The following is a 24,179-nucleotide window of genomic DNA, read 5'->3' as shown; positions in this document are numbered from 1 at the left end:
GCCACTCGTTCCGGGCCAGGTGCTTTCATAAGTGCTGGGTATTACTGTAAACAGAAGAGGAAACAAAAAGTCCCTAGTTGTCTGGCCAGCTCTGCTTCTGAAATTCGATGCCCTGTTCGCCACCCTTTGCTTAATGTTCAGAAATTTTTCTTGGCTACTTTAAAAAAAGTTTTAATTGGAGTATAGTTGCTTTACAGTGTTGCTACTTTCTGCTATATGGCAAAGAGAAAGAGCTAAATGTATACATTTAGGGGGGCATTTCATTCCTGTTCAGGTCACCACTGAGCACTGAGCAGAGTTCTCTGTGCCACCCAGTAAGTTCTCATTAATTATCTATTTTATACATAGTAGAAGGCAATGGCACCCCACTCCAGTACTCTTGCCTGGAAAATCCCATGGACGGAGGAGCCTGGTGGGCTGCAGTCCATGGGGTCACTAAGAGTCAGGCACGACTGAGCGACTTCACTTTCACTTTTCACTTTCATGCATTGGAGAAGGAAATGGCAACCCCCTCCAGTGTTCTTGCCTGGAGAATCCCAGGGACGGGGGAGCCTGGTGGGCTGCCGTCTATGGGGCCGCACAGAGTCGGACACAACTGAAGCGACAGCAGTAGTAGTAGTGTGTGGATGTCAACCCCAGTCTCCCAATTCATCCCACCTCACACTTCTCCCCTTGGTGTCCATGCATTTGTTCACTATGTCTCTGTCTCTATCTCTGCTTTGCAAATAGGTTCATCTGTACCATTTTTCTAGATTCCACATACATGCATAATATATGATATTTGTTTTTTTCTTTCTGACCACTCCTAGTAGAATTCTGTTTCAGTAGCCCACATTAGCCTGGATTTGGATATGTCACAAATCAAACCTTGTTCCTATCTTTCTCTTACTCTTGCTCTTACCCCTAACTGGACTCATTAGAAAACAGAGCTGTCTGTTTCTCATTTCTGCGTGTTAGCACAGAGCCCAGGCAGGTTAATTCATGACTGAGGGTGTGGTGGGTGGGGTGGGCAGTGGGCAGCAGGGCTGGACTGTGGGTAGCAATTCAGTGTTTGGTGGAAGCAACTATATATAGATTCCGGGGATCAAGGCCGAGGGAGATGATGGGATAAACAAGTGTTCCGTGGTTTTGAGCAATCTGCACTCTGGACCCTCAATTGGAGAAGACCTTTGTGTCCAAGAGGTGCCCAACTTTTTGCTGAATTGGCTATAAGTAACCTATTTGTTTTGGCCCCTACCTTCTCCCACCTACACTGACTTTTAACCACTGATGATATGCAAATAAGGCACCCACTATCCCTCCCTTGACCTCCAGATTTAAAACTGGTACCCATTCTGCTGAAGAGCTGAGATATCTACAACAGTGTTCTCCCCAAATCTCCACCTTTATGTTGTCATCCTGACATGAAGCAAAGAACAAAGTTGCAACTCTGCTGTGAGTCTTTGTTCCAAATCTAACAACAAGCCGCAGAAGCAGGGTCCTATCCCCCTCTTTGCCATTTCCAGCCCTGAGAGCTTGCACACCCTCGGCTTTGGGCTGGGGCAGCTTCTAGAACCTGAGAGGAGGGAGGGTTTGAGAATGAAGTTAGTGAACAATGTCTGTTAGGGTTGGTAGGTTGTTGTTGCTATTTAATCTGGGAAATTCTGAGTTGAGTTATTGTTAAAAAGTATGTTAGCCTGTATGATCTGCCCGATTAATTCACTCAAAACCCTCATTCAAGAACAAGAGTCAGTGGATTGCAAGACATGAGGAATTGTGTGGTCAGAGGTGATGCTGAGCCCTCAGCAGAGACTGGGTGGCCAGGCTCTGTCCTAAGAATTCTGGGAACCCTGTTTGCTGCTGCCCCATGCTGAATTTGCACTTGTAAAGGATCAGCCAAGCTTCTGTATGCAGAGACTGTTTGGACCGCATGCATACTCGTCTCCAAGGGCTGCCATAACAAAGGACAAACTGGTGGCTTAAAGCAACTTAAATGTACAGCATGGTGGCTCTAGTTCATAAGACCATATGCATATATAAAATTCATTAACAGAGTAGAATGTAGAAGTTCTCATCACAAGAAAAAATATCTGTTACTATGAATGGTGACAGATATTTAGTCGACTTATTGTGATGTGGCTCAGATGGTAAAGAATCTGCCTGCAAAGGAGCAGACCTGGGTTTCATTCCTGGGTGGGGAAGATCCCCTGGAGAAGGGAATGGCCACCCACTCCAGTATTCTTGCCTGGAGAATCCCACAGACAGAGGAGCCCGGTGGGATACAGTCCATGGGGTCTCAAAGAGTCGGACATGACTGAGTGACTGACACTTTCACTACTTTTCAATGTGATGATCATTTCGAAATGCATACAAATATGGATTGAATCATGGTACTGTTTTCACGAAAGGAATATAACAGTGTATGTCAATTATACCTCAGTAAAAAAGTTGTTCTTGAATTCAAATTTGCTGTCAACAGTGAAATATTTGCAGGAAACAATTATTTCCATATTGCCTTCTTAGTTCTTTCAGTTCAGTTCAGTTCAGTCACTCAGTCGTGTCCGACTCTTTGCAACTCCATGAATTGCAGCACGCCAGGCCTCCCTGTCCATCGCCATCTCCTGGAGTTCACCCAGACTCACGTCCACTGAGTCAGTGATGCCATCCAGCCATCTCATCCTCGGTCGTCCCCTTCTCCTCCTGCCCCCTACCCCTCCCAGCATCAGCATCTTTTCCAATGAGTCAACTCTTCCCATGAGGTGGCCAAAGTACTGGAGTTTCAGCTTCAGCATCATTCCCTCCAAAGAAATCCCAGGGTTGATCTCCTTCAGAATGGACTGGTTGGATCTCCTTGCAGTCCAAGGGACTCTCAAGAGTCTTCTCCAACACCACAGTTCAAAAGCATCAATTCTTCAGCACTCAGCCTTCTTCACAGTCCAACTCTCACATCCATACATGACCACAGGAAAAACCATAGCCTTGACTAGACAGACCTTAGTCAGCAAAGTAATGTCTCTGCTTTTGAATATACTATCTAGGTTCTTCTATAAACACAAGGCCTTTATTTACTCAGATAACTTCTTCCCTTAGGCAGCCACGGCTACTCAGCCAGGCCAGCACAATGCCTATGACATTCCCTCAAGTCCAGCAGCACCTTTCAAGTGATAGGCAGGTTGGATCTTGCAATGACTGCCCACCTGCCACACTCCCATGAAACAGTCAGGTGGACACTGCAGCTGGAGACACACTTTGAGAACATTTTTCTCCCCCACTGAATTATAGGAAGCATTATGGAAATCATTTGAATGGCATCCTGTTTGGACAAACAGCCTAAAATTGTCAAGGATGGGAAATATAATAAGCATACTTAACAAGATCATTTTGGCAAATGTGACCGTTTTCCAGTCTCTCTGCCTTACCCAGACGAGATGATGCAAGTTAATTCTAAGCTGCGCACCAGAGGAGAAGTAATACATGTGTACATTCAGGATGTGAAATTTCAGGCATCTCTGGGTGAAGAAATACACTATCTCAGGCCTCTTTTCCAGCTCTCCAGCCACTTCCACGTGACTGTTGGCTGTGCCCTTATGTGTCATCCTAGGAAAATGAACCTAGAGCTTTCTGACTGAAAGGACCTTAAAGATACCTTGCTTCACACTCTCGCCCACAGAAGGGGAAACTGAGGCCAGAGAGAATACAAAACCTTACGGTATTCTTTGTTCATGACCTGAGCCACCTGGAAATACACCTGTTTTAGAAATGGGATGAATTTTTTCATGCTGTCCCAGGACTGCAATTTTCTACTTGTTAAAACTACACACCTGGTTGTGTTAGTTGCTCAGTTGTGTCTGACTCTTTGTGATCCCATGGATTGTAGCCCGCCAGGCTCCTCTATCCATAGACAGAGGCAAGAATACTGGAATGCGTAGCCATTCCCTTCTCCAGGAGATCTTCCTGACACAGGGAATGAGCCCAGGTCTCCCACACTGCAGACAGATTAATTACCCTCTGAGCCACCAGGGAAGCTTCACACACCTGGTTGGACCCTTCATTTAAAATTAGTTACATTAATCAAGAAGCAGTTATATGAATAAATCAATATTTGATATTTTGGAATGAAAGGAGTTAAAAAAAAAAACTTTGCCTTTAGGAAAAAAAGACAGAAATAGAGTCTGTGGCAGGAAACAAATATTATGGTTACATTTGACGTTAACAAAACCAGATGATGCAATATCATCCCCACCCACCAGGAGGGTGGCCAACCACAAGAAGGGAAGATCTGAAGGATATTTCTTCATGCGCTATGACACCGTTATCTAATACACAGTCCTTTATGCTGTGACAAGCTCTTGGCTAAGGTTACATCTTTACAGGTGGGGGCAGGGACGCGACCACAGTGAAGGATGTTTGGCAGGATCTAGGTGGGCTGGTGATGGCTCACCCTGTCCCCAGGAGATTTTAGGTATAAATCCTAGAGTGCTACTGTGCTGTGCTGTGCTAAGGCACTTAAGTTGTGTCTAACTCCTTTTGACCCTATGGGCTGTAGCCCACCAGGCTCCTCTGTCTGTGGGACCCTCCAGGCAAAAATACTGGAGTGGGTTGCCAGGCCCTCCTCCAGGGGATCTTCCTGATCCAGGGATCGAACCTGTATCTCTTATGTCTCCTGTATTGGCAGGCAGGTTTTTTACAACTTGGGAAGCCTCATAAATCCTAGAGTAGCAGTTATCAAGCCTCTTACTCTCAGGATGCCTTTCCACTTGTAAACTTTAGGCAGAACCCAAAGAGTTATTGTTTATGTGGTTATATCTACTGGTGCTTCCCATAATAGAAATTAACACTGATTTTTTTTTTTGAATACACTATACAGCTTGTGGGATTCTAGTTCCCTGCCCAGGGATCAAACCCAGGCCTCTTGCAGTAGACGCACAGAGTCCTAATCACTGGACCACCAGGGAATTTCCAAGACTGGGAAATTTTAAATGTACTTCTCAATTCATTAAAGATACTGATTAAAATAGACAACTAACAAGGACCTATTGTATAGCACAGGGAAAATATTCAATACCTTATAATAGTCTATAATGGAAGAGAATGTAAAAAATAATATATATATATGACTAAGTCATTTTACTGTACACCTGAAACTGATGCATTGTAAATCAATTATATTTCAAAATTTTTTTAATAAAAATAATTTTTTAAAAAGGTGTTTGGAATTAGCAGATAGAAGCTACTATATATAAAATATTAACAGATAAACAAAAACTTACTGTCTAGCACAGGGAACTATATTCAACATCCTAATAAACCATAATGGAAAAGAATATGAAAAAGAATATATAGATATATATATAACTGAATCACTTTGCTATACAGCAAAAACACAAATTTGTAAAGAGATAATAATAAATCCATTACAAACTAATATAAACCAAACATCTATGAAAAATTAATGTATTTTCCACATTTCCATTCAGTGTGAAGAATGGTACAATTTCATATTTTTGCAAATCTCTTGGCTGTCTGGCTTAAAAGCAGATACCTGGACTCTCCTCTCTGATTCTGAACTCAGTCTGTTGTAAATGCTGTTTGCTTCAAGTATATGAAGCAATTCTTATGGAAAGGGAGGAATATTTTTATAGCCTGAAACTGTGGGTACTCTTTTTGATGTCATGCCAGAATTTGACAAGTAGTCCATTTTTAACAGTCACTTGCCATGTGGAGCCTGAAAGCATGTTAATAACTTTCATTACTCTGTTCTATGAAAACCATTGGAGTCTCTTGAATTTTGAATAACTCCCACCTGTGTGTTATTTTGGACTGTGATATCTTAATCAGTAGGAAACTCTTTGCTCACTGAGCTATGCAGTTCTTCCACATGTTGACATATTTCATTCTAAAAAATCAAAAAGTCACATTCATTAATCTGTCCACCGATATCAGCAGAAAAATCTTTATGTGTTGGGAAGCTGTCAAGCTCAAGTTTTCCAAAGTTCTATTTTTTTGCTTGAAAGCTTAAAATTTATCATCGGCAACATGACACCGTCCATTGTTTTTCTTGAAATGATGGGCTGACTGTTTATTATCAAAGACCTGTTGATCAAGTAATCATTCCTGAACAGCCACGGTTGGTCAGTCATTCTTTGGGGGGAAATGCTGCTTCATTAAAAAAAAAAAATTGTGCCCTGTTTAGCTGTCAACTCTGACAATCACACACGTGCTTTTCTCTGAGACAAACCTTCTACACCGATGGGCAGCACTGCGTTCATACCTCCATCTAGACACACAGAGTGTCTAAAGGATACACACGCAGGAGGGGCATGGGGTATAATTAACAGTATTTCCTGCCGCATCCCTTCTCATTTCAACAACGAGGTGAATTTATCAATCATATCATTCTTAACTGAGACTGGCCCTTTTTCCGCTTCCTTCATTTCTCCCTTCCTCCTTCTCTCCTTCCCTCCCTCCCTCCCGCCTTCCCTTATTCTTCCCTCCTTTCCTCTTTCCTGCCTGTACGTGGTGAGGAAGCATGCGAGACCATCAGAGGAGTTTGTGTCATGGTCTCCAATGGTCCTAAGGCACCAGCATTTTTAAATATAAATTTATTTATTTTAATTGGAGGGTAATTACTTTACAGTATTTTTATCACCAATATTTGCTACCATCAGTGCAAATGTCACACAGAGAAATAGACAAGTAGTGTCTTCGATTATTATAAATGTGTTTGGCCTTGTGGAGTCTCTGATAAGGTCAGGGACCCCGGTGAAACAAACTGAAAACTGTCCTCCAGAGAAATTTTCTATAGGTATAGTCTATAACCACAGCATCACTGTGTATGTGTGATAACAAACAACTGGAAGTAACGTAAATGGCCATCATTGGAGAATGACAAATTGTCCCCTTTTCATATAGTTAAAAGTTATGTGGTAGTGAAAATGAAGGAGGTAGAAATATGAGTGTCAGTGCACATGCACACATACATGCACACCTACACACAAACATACAGGCACATGTGTTTTGTGTTGGTTTGACATGCATTGCACAGCTTGTCTCTTTCAAGTTCAGCACTCTTACTGTTCATGTGTGGAGATTTTTCCAGAGGGGGAATGTTGTTGAAAAAATGATAAAATAATTATCAAGTCTTCCCAGATGGGAAGGAACCTGCCTGCCAACACAGGAGACATAAGAGACAGGGGTTCGGCATCTGGGTTGGGAAGATCTCTTGGAGGAGGGCATGGCAACTCACTCCAGTATTCTTGCATGGACAGAGGAGCCTGGTGGACTATAGTGTCACAAAGAGCTGGACACAACTGATGCAACTTAGCATAGCATATCATAATTATCGATGCAAATCATTATGTAACTGTAAAGTACCAAATCCCTTAGTTTTGTTATTTTATGATAAAGTCTAAAAATAAGGGATAAGTCTATGAATAAGGGAAAAATGAAAAACCTACATAAAAGTCCACTTGAATCCCACCACCAATTAACATTTGGTGCTATTTTACATGTGCACGTATAAATACACTTGGCTAACCCTGAACAGACAGTTTGACTTCCCACTTACTGTGTTATGCTCACATAACAGTAGCAGGTAGGGCTTTAAATGTCCCTACCATTGGTAACACTAGATCAGAATTTTCTGGTTACTTCTCTTACAGTCACAGAAGGAAAATGGCAATTTTGAATTGAGATGTCAAGAGCAAGAAATTAGTTATCAAAACCAAAAGCAGTTCCTTTTTTTCTCTGCTCTAATTCTAGAAGATTTGTGTGACTTCGGGCAGGGTCTACCTGGTTCTGGTAAGTACTGCTGCTGCTGCTGCTAAGTCGCTTCAGTCATGTCCGACTCTGTGCGACCCCATAGACAGCAGCCCACCAGGCTCCCCCATCCCTGGGATTCTCCAGGCAAGAACACTGGAGTGGGTTGCCATTTCCTTCTCCAATGCATGAAAGTGAAAAGTGAAAGTGAAGTCGCTCAGTCATGTCCAACTCTTCGAGATCCCATGGACTGCAGCCCACCAGGCTCTTCCATGGGATTTTCTGGGCAAGAGTACTGGAGTGGGGTGCCAGTGCCTTCTCCATCTGCTAAGTACACTCCTTGCTAATTAATGTCATTTTTATTTTTAAGGTCAGCACTGTCAACAGCACCCGACAAGAAAACGATGATCTTACTAATCAAACAAAGGTGGGGTTTGGAATTCAGTTTTTCAATAAACCAAGTGAGATTGTACTTTACTTAGAGGCTGCCTTGCAACTTTGAGTTTTTTAGTGCCCTGTCAATATTCAGTTGCCACAAAATAGATGAGTAACTAGGTGTGGCCTTTTAGAATCTTGAAGGACTGTGGAGACTTGCAGAGGATGCCTTTATGTCTAATTCAAAGAGGAGCAATCTGTGAAAGTCAGAAGTTGAGTATACGGTCCTGGCCCCAGGGTCGCCCACACTCCTTTCCACCTTAGGGAGCTGGAGGAAGCAGACCTGCTGTCTTCCACTATGTGGGTGCAGGCCAGTGCAGGGGACACTGTCGCCACCACCACTTCGAGGTTTCACCACATCACCATCCACCTTGTGATGGTTTCCTTCCTGTAGTTCCTGTGATCAACTCACTGTCTAATTCAGTAATTTTTTAGGAGCACATCTTCTGAATAAAAGTGAATGTAGCTAGATACCAACTATACTTATATTGGGTTGGTCAAAAAGTTTGTTCAGGCTTTTCCATTAACATCTTATGGACCTGAGCGAACTTTTTGGCCAACCAAAATAATAAATATATGCTAACAGAGTCTGAGTGAACTCTGGGAGTTGGTGATGGATAGGGAGGCCTGGTGTGCTGCGACTCATGGGGTCGCAGAGTCGGACATGACTGAGTGATGGAACTGAACTGAACTGAACAGTAAAACTGGAAAAAGTCGGTTTCCATTCCAATCCTAAAGAAGGGCAATGCCAAAGAGTGTTCAAACTACTGCACAATTGCAGTCAGTTCACATGCTGGCAAAGTAACGCTCAAAATTCTCCAAGCCAGACTTCAATAGTACGTGAACCGAGACCTTCCAGATGTTCAAGCTGGATTTAGAAAAGGCAGAGGAACCAGAGATCAAATTGCCAACACCTGTTGGATCATACAAAAAGCAAGAGAGTTCCAGAAAGACATCTAATTCTGCTTCATTGACTACACTAAAGCCTTTGACTGTGTGGATCACAACAAACTGTGGAAAATTCTGAAAGAGATGGGAATACCAGACCACCTGACCTGCCTCTTGGGAAACCTGTATGCAGGTCAAGAAGCAACAGTTAGAACCGGACATGGAACAACAGACTGGTTCCAAACTGGGAAAGGAGTACATCAAGGCTGTATATTGTCACCCTGCTTATTTAACTTATATGCAGAGTGTCTCATGCAAAATGCCTGGCTGGATGAAGCACAAGCTGGAATCAAGATTGCTGGGAGAAATATCAATAATTTAAGATATGCAGATGACACTACCCTGATGGCAGAAAGTGAAGAGGAACTAAAGAGCCTCTTATGAGAGTGAAAGAGGATAGTGAAAAAGCTGGCTTAAAACTCAACATTCAAAAAATTAAGATCATGGCATCTGGCCACACCACTTCGTGGCAAAAAGATGGGGAAACAATAGAAACAGTGACACACTTTATTTTCTTGGGTTCCAAAATCACTGCAGACAGTGACTGCAACCATGAAATTAAAAGATGCTTGCTCCTTAGAAGAATATCTATGACAAACCTAGACAGCGTATTAAAAAGCAGAGATATTACTTTGCTGACAAAGGTCTGTATAGTCAAAACTATGGTTTTGCTAGTAGTCATGTTATAGATGTGAAAGCTGACCATAAAGAAGGCTGAACGTTGAGGAATTAATGCTTTTGAACTGTAGTGTTGGAGAAGACTCTTGAGAGTCCCTTGGACTGCAAGGAGATCAAACCAGTCAATCCTAAAGGAAATCAATCCTGAATATTCATTAGAAGGACTGATGCTGAAGCTGAAGCTCCAATAGTTAGGCCACCTGATGCAAAGAGCTGACTCATTGGAAAAGACCCTGATGCTGGGAAAGATGGAAGGCAGGAGGAAAAGGCGACAACAGAGGATGAGATGGTTGGATGGTATTGCTGACTCAATGGACATGAGTTTGGGCAGGCTCTGAGAGATGGTGGGGGACAGGGAAGCCTGGTGTGCTGCAGTCCATGGGGTCGCAAGGAGTCGGACTCAACTGAGCAACTGAAGAACAACAGTAAAATATATGTAAAACAAATAAAACCCCACTGTTCAATTCTATCTATATTCTTTTGCCCAACAAATCTCTGACCCTCATGTTCGGGTCTAAGTCTCAGTCTCTGTCATGAGGCAGGTGAGTAGACAGAGACGCATTGCAGACCCCACAGCACTGAATGGAGGCTTTCTCAACCAAGGGTTTCAGAAACAGGGAGAGAAGAATGTGTGTTTGTCACTCAGTCATGTCCGCCTCTTGCAACCCCATGACCTGTTGCCTGCCGGGCTCTTCTGTCCATGGGATTCTCCAGGCAAGAATACTGGAGTAGGTTGCCATTCCTTTCTCCACGGGATCTTCTCCACCCAGGGATCTAAGCAGATCTCCTGCATAGCAGATTCTTTACTGTCTGAGCCACAAGGGAAGCCCAGAGAGAGGAATAGAGAGGGGGTAATTTTCTTATTGATCCCACTACTCTGTGCATGTCAACTTTAGATGTCAGCACACACTAGACAATGATCTTTAGCATTGTCTCCATAGCCCCTGAAACATCTCAGGAGCCACATATGTATGTGAAATCCCCGGGCGTCACATGGCCCACAGTTTAGTACCGACTCTGTAGTTGTAAAGAGAATGGATTTTTAGGCATTGGAGGTTGTTGTGAGGATGAGAAAGGGAGGGCATGTCAATCACTGTGCCCCACCCCCAGCCCCTCACCAACATCCTCCCCCTCATTGCAGTCTCTGTGATCCCCAGGGAGACAGCCGGCTTCTACGGCGATCCAAGAGAAGATGGGTTATTACCACCTTGGAGCTGGAGGAGGAAGACCCAGGACCCTTCCCCAAATTTGTGGGTGAGGTAAGGCAGCTGCTGTCGGGAAAGGCCCATCACCCTGTCCAATTCAACACGTCCCTGTTGGCAGGAGGCTAAGATGCCAGGCAGAGAAGTGGTAGGAGGCATGGGTGTCATGGGAGGAGAGGACCCCTATGAGATTCTTCCAATAAGGATGGACATTTATGCTGTTTCCCATTCTTCACTATTACAAACCAAACTGCTGCTGTACTCCTTGTTCCTGCATCTTTCCCTACTTGTTTATTTCTTTAGGATAAATTCTCAAAACTATAATTTAAAACTGCCTTTAAATATTAGCCTAGATCTTTGATAGGTACTCTCACCCTGTTTGTTTCCCCTCTCCTTTTTTTTCCCTTCCAGCTGTTCAATAATATGTCCGCTAACATGGAAATAATATATTTAATCAGAGGACCTGGTGTGGATGAATATCCAGAGATTGGTTTGTTTTCTATAGAAGATAATGTGAATGGGAAAATATATGTTCACCGCCCTGTTGATCGAGAGAAAACACCGTTTTTTAAGGTACCTAAAATGTGATGCATTCTAAACTTGGGCTTCTCTGGTGGCTTAGACGGAAAAGAATTTTCCTGCAATGCAAGAGACCCTGGTTTAATCCCTGGCTTGGAAAGATCCTCTGGAGAAGGAAATGGCAACCCACTCCAGTATTTTTTGCCTGGAGAATCCTGTGAACAGAGGAGCCTGGTGGACTATAGTCCATAGCGTCACAAGGAGTCAAACATGACTGAGTGACGAAGCACATAAGCTAGGATTTACTGCAAAGATTGTGCAGGAATGTTGTATTTGGCAAGCATTCTGTAAGCTGGCTGTGTGCCAGGCTCTGGGAGCTTGACATCTTATAAACTGTGACGTGCTTTAGAAATGTGCCTGGGACCTAGAGATTAATTTTGTAATCTCTTCGAGTTCTGGACTTTGGCTTTCTCATAACTTCTCTAATCTGAATCGATGCAGGTTTCCCTTCTAACAGCTGATATGCTGATATGATCAGGATATTTGAAAGTGTTTGGGTATAGAGCCATGGAATGTTTATAAAATGGGCTGATTTAGTTTTTGGTGAGTCACAGATGACGTCTATGGAGATAGGCTGCAAATGGACTCCACGGATTGCGTAGTAACCTGATGAAGGAGCAATTATAGCCGTGGCGATGGTTTGTTCCTATGAGTCTAGGTGTTTTTTCTGATTTATCACCCCAGTAATGTGGTCTGCGCTTCCCAGGTGGTATAGGATCCACCTGCCAATGCAGAGGCCTCAGGGTTTGATCCCTAAATTGGGAAGATCCCCTGGAGGAGGAAATGGCAACCCACTCCAGCATTCTTACCTGGGAAATTCCATGGACAGAGTAGCCTGGCAGGCTGTCTATGGGGTCACAAAGAGTGGGACATGACTGAGCAACTGCACACATACCATGGTCTGCCATGAGGCCGAAATTCAAGTTCAAAACTGTAAAGGAAACTTGAAATAAAAATGCCCACAACGACATGGTAGTATCTTGTGCTACCAGCCAAAGCTTACAGGGCTTCTTAGAAGTCTGCAGCCCATGTTCTGGTTTGAATTCTGCTGGAACCTGGGCTCTGTTCTCGGACATGCTTGCCTAAGCATTTCCTCCTTCAAGGGGGGAGATGTTTTTAATATTGGCAAGAAGTAATTTGTGAAGCTTTTCTCCACTGACTTAGAAAATTCATGTACATGATAAGCTATATACCCTTAACACATTAGTGGTCTTGGACTCTGTAATTTTTAAACAGGAAGAAATTCTCTGAAACTTCAAAAGGACATGCAAAGATGATGGTCTAGGTCTTCTCTCTCCATATAATCCTTCAAACCCCGCCATAAAATGTGCAGTTTTTGAAAAAAAGAGGGAATATAGAGACTTCCCTGATGGTCCAGTGGTTTAGAATTCACCTACCAATGCAGGAAGCCCAGGTTCAATCCCTGGTCCAGGAAGATCCCACATGCCACAGGGCAACTAAGCCCATGTACCACAAACACAGAGCCCCTGCTCTAGAGTATGGGAGCTGGAACCACTGAAGCCTCTGAGCCTAGAGCCTGTGCTCTGCAACAAGAGAAGCCTCCACAATGAGGCACCCACATACCACAACTAGAGAACGCCTGTATGCAGCAGTGAAGACCCAGCTCAGCCAAAAAGAAAATAGATAGATAAATAATTAAAATAAGATGGAATATAAGGTCATAAGGGGGACCCTGGGACAGCACTTCTCTATCTTTACTGAGCAAACAGGTCACCTGGGAATCTGGCTAAAATGCAGGTTCTATTTCGGTGGGTGGAGCAGGCCTGAGCTCCTGCATCTCTCACAAGCACCCAGGAGATGCTGCTGCTGGTCCCCAGGCCTCTGCAGGTTGACTGTGGAAGAGCTAGGACACAACAGTCAACAGGCACAAGCTGTGCAAGGGTGGAACAAAATACGTAGTGCTGGGGGCGGTTTCGTTTTGGTTACTGTTGTTTGATTGCTTTTAACATCTTTAATAATGTACTAAGGTTGGCATTTGGGATTCCCAGGTAGCAAAGGATACTGGGTCAATCCCTGGGTCAGGGAGGAGGGAATGGCAACCCACTCCAGTATTCTTGCCTGGGAAGTCCCATGCACAGAGGAGCCTGGTGGGCTACAGTCCATGGGGTTGCTAAGAGTTGGTTATGACAGCATCTGAACACCATGCTGAATTGGGTTAGGTCTTGGTCTAGTAACCAGCATCCTTGTAAGGGGAGGGAGATTTGGACACACAGAGAGAGAAAAGGAGGCCATGGGAAGCTGGAGACAGAAACTGGAGTGATGGGTCTATAGGCCAGGAAAACACTAAGGATCGCTGACACCATGGGAAGTAAGAAGAGGGGCCTGGAGTGGACCATTCTGCAGAGTCCCAGAAAGGAATCCACCCTATAGACACCCCAGTTTTGGTGCTGGCTTCCAGAACTGAAGGAGAATACATTTTTGTTGTAGGCACCCAGCTTGATGCAAAAGTCATAGGGGACTAACCCAGGGGGTTAGCTGCTAGTTAGCAAGATGTGAGACAGGCTGCTGAGGATTATCAGCCCTGAAGGTGGGACAAGCAGAGTGTCATAGGCACACTACCCAAACTGAGTGCTCTAGCTTAATCACCGGCTTCTCTAAGAATGCTTACTACCGCTTTTTGACGGTCCTTAAGGACAGGATGTTATTAAAAATTCAGTAAGTCTAATGTATTGGCAAGAAGACAGCTCTAGCAGCACTGCTTTACTCCTGCAGATAGCAAAGGAGACACTGCTGCTGCTGCTGCTGAGTCGTTTCAGTCGTGTCCGACTCTGTGCAACACCATAGACGGCAGCCCACCAGGCTCCCCTGTCCCTGGGATTCTCCAGGCAAGAACACTGGAGTGGGCTGCCATTTCCTTCTCCAATGCATAAAAGTGAAAGGTGAAAGTGAAGTCGCTCAGTCGTGTCCGACTCTTAGTGACCCCATGGACTGCAGCCCACCAGGCTCCTCCGTCCATGGGATTTTCCAGACAAGAGTACTGGAGTGGGGTGCCACTGCCTTCTCCAAAGGAGACACTAAAGCTGGCTAAAACTTGTGTTCTGAAGGTGACAGGGTGGTGGGAGGAGCTAATTTCTGGTTAATCCCATAAAAAACCTACAAGAAAGCAGCAGCAGGGGCTTCCCTGTTGGCTCAGTGGTAAAGAATCCGCCTGCCAATGCAGGAGACCTGGGTATGATTCCTGGTCTGGAAAGACTCCACATGCCCCAGAGCAGTTAAGCCCGTGTACCTCAAATACTGAGCTTGCACTCTAAAGCTCTGCAACATAGAAGCCACTGCAATGAGAGGCCAGCATGTACCACAGCTAGAGAGCAGCCCCCACTCACTGAAACCGGACTAAAGCCTGTGCAGCAAGAAAGACCAAGAACAACCAAAAATAAATAAGTAAATAAAAAAATTTAAAAAAGAAAACAGCACCAACTGAGAATTGCTGGAAAATTTAAGACCGAGAGAGGGAAAAAGTCTTTTTTCCGTGTAGAGATCTTTTCTATTTATATCAAAATATGCTCAATTTCATAGGGTACAAGTACACTCAAGAAAGTCACCTTTTTACCTTCCTCATAATGATTATTTGTGGCTCTTTATCCCAACATAGTTATCTTCACCTATTTCTAAGCTATGCATAGATGTGAGTTTGTATTGTGTGCTTGGCATTTAAGATGTTTCTTTTTATATGCTTGTGTCTAGGATAAAGGATCCTGTACATGTAATTTCATGTAGCTATCACATCAATGCCCTGTGGTGTGTTTACCCAAGGATATAAATCTGAAGGCTGTAACAAAAGTCTGAAAACCCTTTAAAAGTGTGGAGAATATCCATGACATTTCCTTTCCCCATTGTGATTCTGAGTCCCTGGAAATTCTTAGCATCTTGCCAAAAACAAATAGCACTTATGCCTCTCAGGTATCTTTCAGAACTAAAGGTCTCAGATGTAGCTTTAGGATAATAAATGTAACATAGAATAATAAACATAAAACAAACATGTGGCTCTTGTTTTTAAGTGGGAGGATTATAGTTGGCACAAACTTAGAGCCAGAAGTCAGGGTGATTAAGAAGCAGAGCTTTGCCAGCACCATCATAAATTATGGAGGAGCATGTGGAAAAACAGTGCTGGAGAAAGCCAGTTAGCTTGCACAGAAATTTAAAAATGTATGTTGGAGTCCCCAAAGCAGACAAGTTGAGGACTAGCAGCCTTGCAGCATCCTTTGTCTCACAGAGGGGGAGGAGAGAGCTGAACGAGAGTGGACGTGGGGCCTGGGGCAGCATCTTATGACGCTGAGTGGCTGCTGATCAGCGAGCAGCGAGTCTGCTGGGGAAAAGGCCCGAGGAGGTACAAACAGTGAAGTAGATCAGGCCATGTGGGCTACGAGGAAGAGTGGAGGGTGGGGCAGATGGCTGCCTGAAGCTCTTAGGGTCCTAAGACGGCTGTCTGGTGAAGCAGCCTACTCTGGACTCTGGGGCCATAGAGGGAAGAGACGAAGTACCAGCTGGTGGCACCATCAAGTCGACCCCACACCTAACTGCACTTGAATCTGGGCTGCTCTGCCTCCAGGCTCTGAGCCTGACAGTCATGGACCCTCTCAAATAATTCAGAGCAGGTGGACTTCCCTGCTGGTCCCGTGGCTAAGACTCAGTACTCCCAGTGCAGAGGGCCTGGGTTCAATCCTGGGTCAGGGAACAAGAGCCCACATGCTGCAACTAAGTTCATAAAGATCTCCCTGCCGCAAGAAGACTCAAGATTTTGTGTGCCGCAACTAAGACTCACTGCAGCCAAATAAATAAATATATTTTTTAAATGTTGCAGAGGGGGGATACAAGGGAGCCTCCCTCCAGGACTTATGAAAGAAGAAAAGAGCTGAGCTTCCCTGGTGGCTCAGACGGTAAAGCGTCTGCCTGCAATGCGGGAGACCTGGGTTTGATTCCTGGGTCGGGAAGATCCCCTGGAGAAGGAAATGGCAATCCACTCCAGCACTCTTGCCTGGAAAATCCCATGGACGGAGGAGCCTGATAGGCTACAGTCCATGGGGTTGCAAAGAGTCGGACACGACTGAGCGACTTCAGACTCAGACTCAGACTCAGCCAGGCCCCAGGCAAGTCCACCCTCCCTGGGCCTCACTGGGGCTTCTTCTCTGGCAATAAGCCCCATACTTACTCATTGTCCCTGAGCAGGGCTCTGCATCTAGTCACCAGAGGCCCCTTGAGAGGAGAAACCAGCATTCCCACCATAAAAGGTCATTTGCTTGAGAGCTCCTTAGTGCTCCTTCTGACTCTCTGCGGACTCCCCGAAAGCTTTTCAGTCTTCAACAAATAAAATTGCTAATTTTTTTCCTAAAGCAATGAGAGATTCAGTAGCAAGTCAGAGTAGACCTACTTTATATATATATATATGATTGCCTATGCCTTATTTTGCAAGCAGGGGCCCTTTTTTAAAATTAATAGACTTAGAACCATTTTAGGGTTACAGAAAAATAGATAGAAAGTACAGAATTCCTATGGGCTTCCCCAGTGACTCAGTGGTAAAGAATCTACCTCCTGGAGATGCGAGTTTGACCCCTAGGTCAGGAAGATCCCCTGGAGGAGGGTATGGCAACCCACTCCAGTATTCTTGCCTGGAGAATGCCATGGACAAAGGACCCTCGCTGGCTACAGTCCATGGGGTCGCAAAGAGTCAGACATGACTGAAGGGACATAGCACGCATACATGCACAGAGTTCCTATTACCTGCTCACTTTCCCACTCATCCCATAGTTTGCTCTATTATTAATATTCTGCATTACTATAGGACATTTGTTACAATCGATGAACCAATGCCATACATAATCATTAGCCGAAGCCCATAGTTTACACATGGATTCACTCTTTGTGCTGTGCGTTCTCTGGGTTTTGGCAATGTATAGTGACCTGCACCCCCCCTTCTGGCATCATGGTTTCACTGCCCTAAGGTTCCCCTGTGCCCCATCTATTCATTCCTTCCTCTCCTCGGAGCCCTTGGCAACTGCTGATCCTGTTACTGTCTGCACGGTTTTGCCTTTTCCAGAATATCATAGGGTTGGAATGGTACAGTCTGTCACCTGTTCAAGATTGTCTCCTTTCTCTAGGCAATATGCACTGAAGCTTCCTCCATGTCTTTTCATTGCTGAAAAATATTCCATTGTGGAACACTATGGATGTACTGCTCTTTGTTTATCCATTCACCTGCTGAAGGCTATCTTGGTTGCTTCCAAATTTTGATGATTATGAATAAAACTGAACATCCATGTTCAGGACGTAACATGATTGTTGGATTGTGTGGTAAGAGTATGTTTAGTTTTGTAAGAAATTGCCAAACTGTCTTCCAAAGTAGCTACACCGTTTGCATTCCCACAAGTAGTGAATGAGACTTTCCTGTTGCTTATCTTACTTTTGCGGTATAAAGCTAATAAAGGCTTCTTATGGAATTTAAAAATCCCTAATAATTTATTTACTTATTTATGCTAATGGTATAGTCATTAAAAACCTCTCCTCACTCCCAATTTCTTCTCTGATCTGATTCCACAGAGGTGACCACCTTGCATCTATGTCCTTGCAAGCATTTGTACTGCCTATTGTCAACATTCATAGGCTAAAAATTTATTAAATTTTATGAAAATTAAGGATTCCATTTAAACATTTTGACCTCGTGCAAGAACAGTAATTTCTCTGCATGAATAGTCTCTAAATCGCCCTGACATGACAGGTGCATTTGTGATACTGGAGAACTGCTCACTCTTCAGGGAGCAGAGTCATTGCTGGATCCCTCTGATGTGGTCTCTGAGTCACTTTCTGTTTCTTCTGCCCTAAAGATAAATGACTAAGACAGTGGTGCCTCATCCCTTAAAACCTTGCCTTCAAGTTCAGTTCAGTTCAGTTGCTCAGTTGTGTCCGACTCTTTGAGACACCATGAACCGCAGCACACCAGGCCTCCATGTCCATCACTAACTCCCGGAGTTCACTCAAACTCATGTCCATTGAGTCGGTGATGCCATCCAGCCATCTCATCCTCTGTTGACCCCTTCTCTTCCTGCCCTCAATCTTTCCCAGCATCAGGGTCTTTTCACATAAGTCAGCTCTTCGCATCAGGTGGCCAAAGTATTGGAGTTTCAGCTTCAACTTCAGTCCTATCAATGAACATCCAGGACTGATCTCCTTTAGGATGGACTGGTTGGATCTCTGTGGAGTCCAAGGGACTCTCAAGAGTCTTCTCCAACACCACAGTTCAAAAGCATCAATTCTTTGGCACTCAGCTTTCTTTATAGTCCAACTCTCACATCCATACATGACCAGTGGAAAAACCATAGCCTTGACCAGATGGACCTTTGTCAACAAAGTAATGTCTCTGCTTTTGAATATGCTATCTAGGTTGGTCATAACTTTCCTTCCAAGGAGTAAGTGTCTTTTAATTTCATGGCTGCAATCACCGTCTGCAGTGATTTTGGAGGCCCCCAAAATAAAGTCAGCCACTGTTTCCACTGTTTCTCCATCTATTTGCCATGAAGTGATGGGACCAGATGCCATGATCTTCGTTTTCTGAATGCTGAGCTTTAAGCCAACTTTTTCACTCTTCTCTTTCACTTTCATCAAGAGGCTGTTTAGTTCCTCTTCACTTTCTGCCATCAGGGTGGTATCATCTGCATATCGGAGGTTATTGATATTTCTCCTGGCAATCTTGATTCCAGCTTGTGCTTCCTCCAGCCCAGTGTTCCTCATGATGTACTCTGCATATGTTAAATAAGCAGGGTGACAATATATAGCCTTGACATACTCCTTTTTCTATTTTGAACCAGTCTGTTGTTGTTGTCTTCAAGAGTTGGCACCAATTGCCTCATTGGTGCTGAGGCAATCTCATGGACCACCCTCCTGAATGAACCATTTGAGGAAGATGCTCTCTAAGTGTCCTCAGGAGTGGACTTAAGAACATTGCTTTTGTTTATATGTTTTTATATTTAATATTTTGTGTGTCCTTACAGCTTCACATGGAGCTTCCTAGGTGGTACTAGTGGTAAAGAACCTGCTTGCCAGTGCAGGAGATGCAAGTGATGTGGGTTTGATCTCTGGTTCAGGAAGATCCCCTGGAGAAAGAAATGGCAACCTACTCCAGTATTCTTGCCTGGAGAATCCCATGGATAGAGGAGCCTGGTGGGCTACAGCCCATAGGGTCGCAGAAAGTCAGACTTGACTAAAGGACTTAGCACGCATGCACGCACAACTTCACATAATCATTTGCAAAAAATATGGTAACAACAGGGTGTAATTGGCTTTCAAGGAGACAGAAGGACCCAAGGATTCCCACTGGCACCTCAGCTTTTGTTGCACACGTGCATGTATGCACGCATGCACGCACACCAATTTTAGCATCTGCTCAGAGCAGAATGATGGGAGGAGCTCTGCAGCGGGGGTCGTGTAAGGACACTTGTCCTCTCAAGATGCTTCCATTCACTTACATCTTCAGCAGTTCCAGAGAATGCCCTTTCCAGCAAGCAATCATTAGTCAGTGCTGGGACGGGTACTGTTATTTTCAAAAAACAGAATCAAGGCTCTTGTGGTTCAGGCTGCCTTTTTGTTGGTTTCCACATGTAACAGCTGTTTTGTGTAAGTGGGTGATGATGCAGTTCCTGAATCTCTTATAGATGTGATTTGGCTGAGGCAGAATGATGGACCTGGCCCATGAGCTTTCTGCTTTTGACAGTGATTCTGTTATGGGGCACAAATCAGGGACATTCACAAGACCTTGTGAGATCATGACCCCTCAGATCAATGGCGCCTTCGCCATGTTTGTTCCTTTGTCAGTGGCAAATGTGTGGCTTATTTTCTTTCTACCTTTTCATTCTACCAACTTCCCTGGTGGCTCAGATGGTAAAGCGTTGAGACCCGGGTTCGATCCCTGGGTCGGGAAGATCCCCTGGAGAAGGAAATGGCAATCCACTCCAGCACTCTTGCCTGGAAAATCCCATGGATGGAGGAGCCTGATAGGTTCCATGGGGTCCATGGGGTCGCAAAGAGTCGGACACGACTGAGCGACTTCACTTTCACTTCACTTTTTCATTCCATAAATACTTCTCCAATCTGATTCACTGTGAGTTGAGTTTTGCAAAACTCCAAAGTCTCCAGGAATGCTACCAAAGCAGAAACTTTTACACCACCACACTGTCAGAAAGACTTCTGGTTGCTTCTTCACACCCAAGCCTTTGATGTGAAGAATAAAAGAACTGCACGTTTATTTCACTAAACATTTTGTATAAGCAGAATATAATTCAGGCAAAAGTGTCTTGGTAACATGCTTTCAACAGGGAATTTGAGACCTAGAAGTTATAGTATAGGCAAATCTCAAAAATCCCTATTGCCAAACACAAAAATGGTTGCGTGTCTGTAAACAATCATTTTGCAAGCTTTTAGTGAGCTGCTAGCTTCTACAGAATCAAAGCACGAAGAGAAAGTCTGAGTTTGATATTTGAATGTTGAGAGGAAAATGCATTTTGATTTGTTGTGTTTTAATTACCATTTAGTTCAAAATATTTTCTGATTTCCATTGTGATTTCTTCTTTGATCTGTACATTATTTAGAAATGCTTTGCTTAACTTCCAAACGCTTGGGGTTGTAAATTATCTTTCTTAATGATTTCTAGCTTATTATTCTCTATGTATGTGTGTGTATGTGTGTGTGTGTGTTTGGTTGCTCAGTTGTGTTGGACTCTTTGAGACCCTTTGGATGGTAGCCCACCAGGCTCCTCTGTCCATGGGATCTTTCAGGCCAGAATACTGGCGTGGGCTGCCGTGTCCTCCTCCAGGGCATCTTCCCAACCCAGGGATTGAAGCCTCATCTCCTGTGTCTCCTGCATTGCAGGCAGATTCTTTATCCACCGAGCCATCAAGGAAGCCCATAGGTGTCCTAGTTTATTTATTTATTGGTTGTGGGGCTTGCGGGGATCGAACTTGGGCCCACGGCAATGAAAGTACTAAGCCCCAAGCACTAGAGCTGCAGGGAATCCCTAGTCCTAGTTGCTTTTAAATGTTCCCTCTCCCCAAAGCTTAAGTGTTTTCTCTCTGCAACGTTTCGCCAATATGCAGTAGTGTGCTTACTTTTCATTACAAGACATACAGTATATAGGAACTGAGGCTCATAACAACTTGCCTATGTTGATACAAGTGGAGAAATTGAGATTTGAACCTACTATTAATAATAATAATGAGTGAAGTGTTTTTTCAAGTCAGCTCATTGATCTGTTCTACAAACACTTGTTGAGTGCCCAGTCTACGCTCAGTCCCTGGGGTCGCAGGGTGAATGAGAGCCTGTGACCCCTGCCTTCAGGAACTTTCAGTCTATAGAGGACACTGATGCAGGACACACAGTATTACTGACTGGGATGGGATTCGTGCCATCAAATCAATGGTTCTGCAACAGTAATATGGTTTCTCTGCTTCTTAGGTTTATTTTGATGTTGCCAACCGCTTAACAGGACACATTGTGGATAAATCCTTGATTATCAACATCAGGATCACCGATGTGAATGATCACGCTCCCGAGTTCCCTGAGAAGGAATTTAACATCAGTGTGAAGGAGGACCATGCCGCAGGTGTGCAAGGTGGGGCTGAGGGGGTCCCTGCCTTCTCTGTGCCGTGAAGATTTTCCAGCTTCTGTACTGACAGGGCGCCTCAGTCCTAGTTGTCTTCAGGGAGCCTCTCACTGTTCACATCCCAAAGTTCACAGGCCCTGGATGAGAGCAAAATGGCATGAGGTCTCCATGCCTCATTTTGTATCAGCAGCAAAATGATGTGGAAATTGTCAGTTGGAAAAGCTAATCTGTAAATATCAACCTAAAATAAATGAACGGAGGAAGAAGAAGCAGAGGTGGGTGGTGGGATCCTGCATATCTCTGCGAAGTTCTCATCTGTAAACATCTGTAAAATAGCAGCAAGATGGCATCTAAAAGTCCTGAGCTAGGATTCTGCAAGTCTTGAAACCCGAATCATCCTCATTTAAATGTGCATCTATTTGAATAACAAAAAGCATTATTTATTTTGCAAAACAGTCTCTGGGAAATTTGGAAAATTCCAAGAAACAAAAAGACTAAAATAGGAAGCATCTTTAATGCTACCAGTTAGAGATAAGTACCGTTAATGTTCTAGTTTAGATTCTTTCAATATTCTTCTTTGTACTTTACATATGTGTGTGTATACACACATGGTATGTTACATTTATATGTGTGTATATATTCACAGATTTATACAGATAATTACAAATGTATATTTGTATATGTACATATTTTTTTCATCTTTATCACAGTACAAAATGTATATGTGTTTATATTCAGTTCAGTTCAGTCGCTCAGTCATGTCCGACTCTTTGCGACCCCATGAATTGCAGCACGCCAGGCCTCCATGTCCATTACCATCTCCCGGAGTTCACCCAGACTCACGTCCATCGATTCCGTGATGCCATCCAGCCATCTCATCCTCTGTCGTTCCCTTCTCCTGCCCCCAATCCCTCCCAGCATCAGAGTCTTTTCCAATGAGTCAACTCTTCGCATGAGGTGGCGAAAGTACTGGAGTGTCAGCTTCAGCATCATTCCTTCCAAAGAAATCCCAGGGTTGATCTCCTTCAGAATGGACTGGTTGGATCTCCTTGCAGTCCAAGGGACTCTCAAGAGTCTTCTCCAACACCACAGTTCAAAAGCATCAATTCTTCGGCACTCAGCCTTCTTCACAGTCCAACTCTCACATCCATACATGACCACAGGAAAAACCATAGCCTTGACTAGACGGACCTTAGTCGGCAAAGTAATGTCTCTTCTTTTGAATATGCTATCTAGGTTGGTCATAACTTTTCTTCCAAGGAGTAAGCGTCTTTTAATTTCATGGCTGCAGTCACCATCTGCAGTGATTTTGGAGCCCCACAAAATAAAGTCTGACACTGTTTCCACTGTTTCCCCATCTATTTCCACTGTATTCCCCATGAAGTGATGGGACCAGATGCCATGGTCTTCGTTTTCTGAATGTTGAGCTTTAAGCCAACTTTTTCACTCTCCTCTTTCACTTTCATCAAGAGGCTGTTTAGTTCCTCTTCACTTTCTGCCATAAGGGTGGTGTCATCTGCATATCGGAGGTGATTGATATTTCTCCCGGCAATCTTGATTCCAGCTTGTGTTTCTTCCAGTCCAGCATTTCTCATGATGTACTCTGCATAGAAGTTAAATAAGCAGGGTGACAATATACAGCCTTGACGTACTCCTTTTCCTATTTGGATCCAGTCTGTTGTTCCAAGTCCAGTTCTAACTGTTGCTTCCTGACCTGCATATAGGTTTCCCAAGAGGCAGGTCAGGTGGTCTGGTATTCCCATCTCTCTCAGAATTTTCCACAGTTTACTGTGATCCATACAGTCAAAGGCTTTGGCATAGTCAATAAAGCAGAAATAGATGTTTTTCTGGAATTCTCTTACTTTTTCCATGATCCAGTGGATGTTGGCAATTTGATCTCTGGCTCCTCTGCCTTTTCTAAAACCAGCTTGAACATCAGGGAGTTCATGGTTCACATATTGTTGAAGCCTGGCTTGGAGAATTTTGAGCATTAC

The 24,179-nt window shown here is 44.0% G+C and overlaps 1 protein-coding gene across 1 annotated transcript in view; it reads left to right on the top strand.

Annotated features, from left to right (window-relative positions):
- CDH26 (cadherin 26) overlaps positions 1 to 24,179 on the top strand; it is a 48,935-nt gene that overhangs the window by 1,102 nt on the left and 23,654 nt on the right. Inside the window, exons 2-5 of the mRNA XM_068986789.1 lie at positions 8,070 to 8,181; positions 10,964 to 11,057; positions 11,412 to 11,573; positions 22,038 to 22,185. Of these exons, the coding sequence (XP_068842890.1) occupies positions 8,070 to 8,181; positions 10,964 to 11,057; positions 11,412 to 11,573; positions 22,038 to 22,185 (516 nt within the window). The remainder of the gene's footprint in view (positions 1 to 8,069; positions 8,182 to 10,963; positions 11,058 to 11,411; positions 11,574 to 22,037; positions 22,186 to 24,179) is intronic.

This window comes from Capricornis sumatraensis, chromosome 15 (genome assembly GCF_032405125.1).
Source record: "Capricornis sumatraensis isolate serow.1 chromosome 15, serow.2, whole genome shotgun sequence".
Taxonomy (NCBI): Eukaryota; Metazoa; Chordata; class Mammalia; order Artiodactyla; family Bovidae; genus Capricornis; species Capricornis sumatraensis.
The sequence above is the reverse complement of the archived record's forward strand: the minus strand, read 5'-3'. Positions and strand labels throughout refer to the sequence as shown.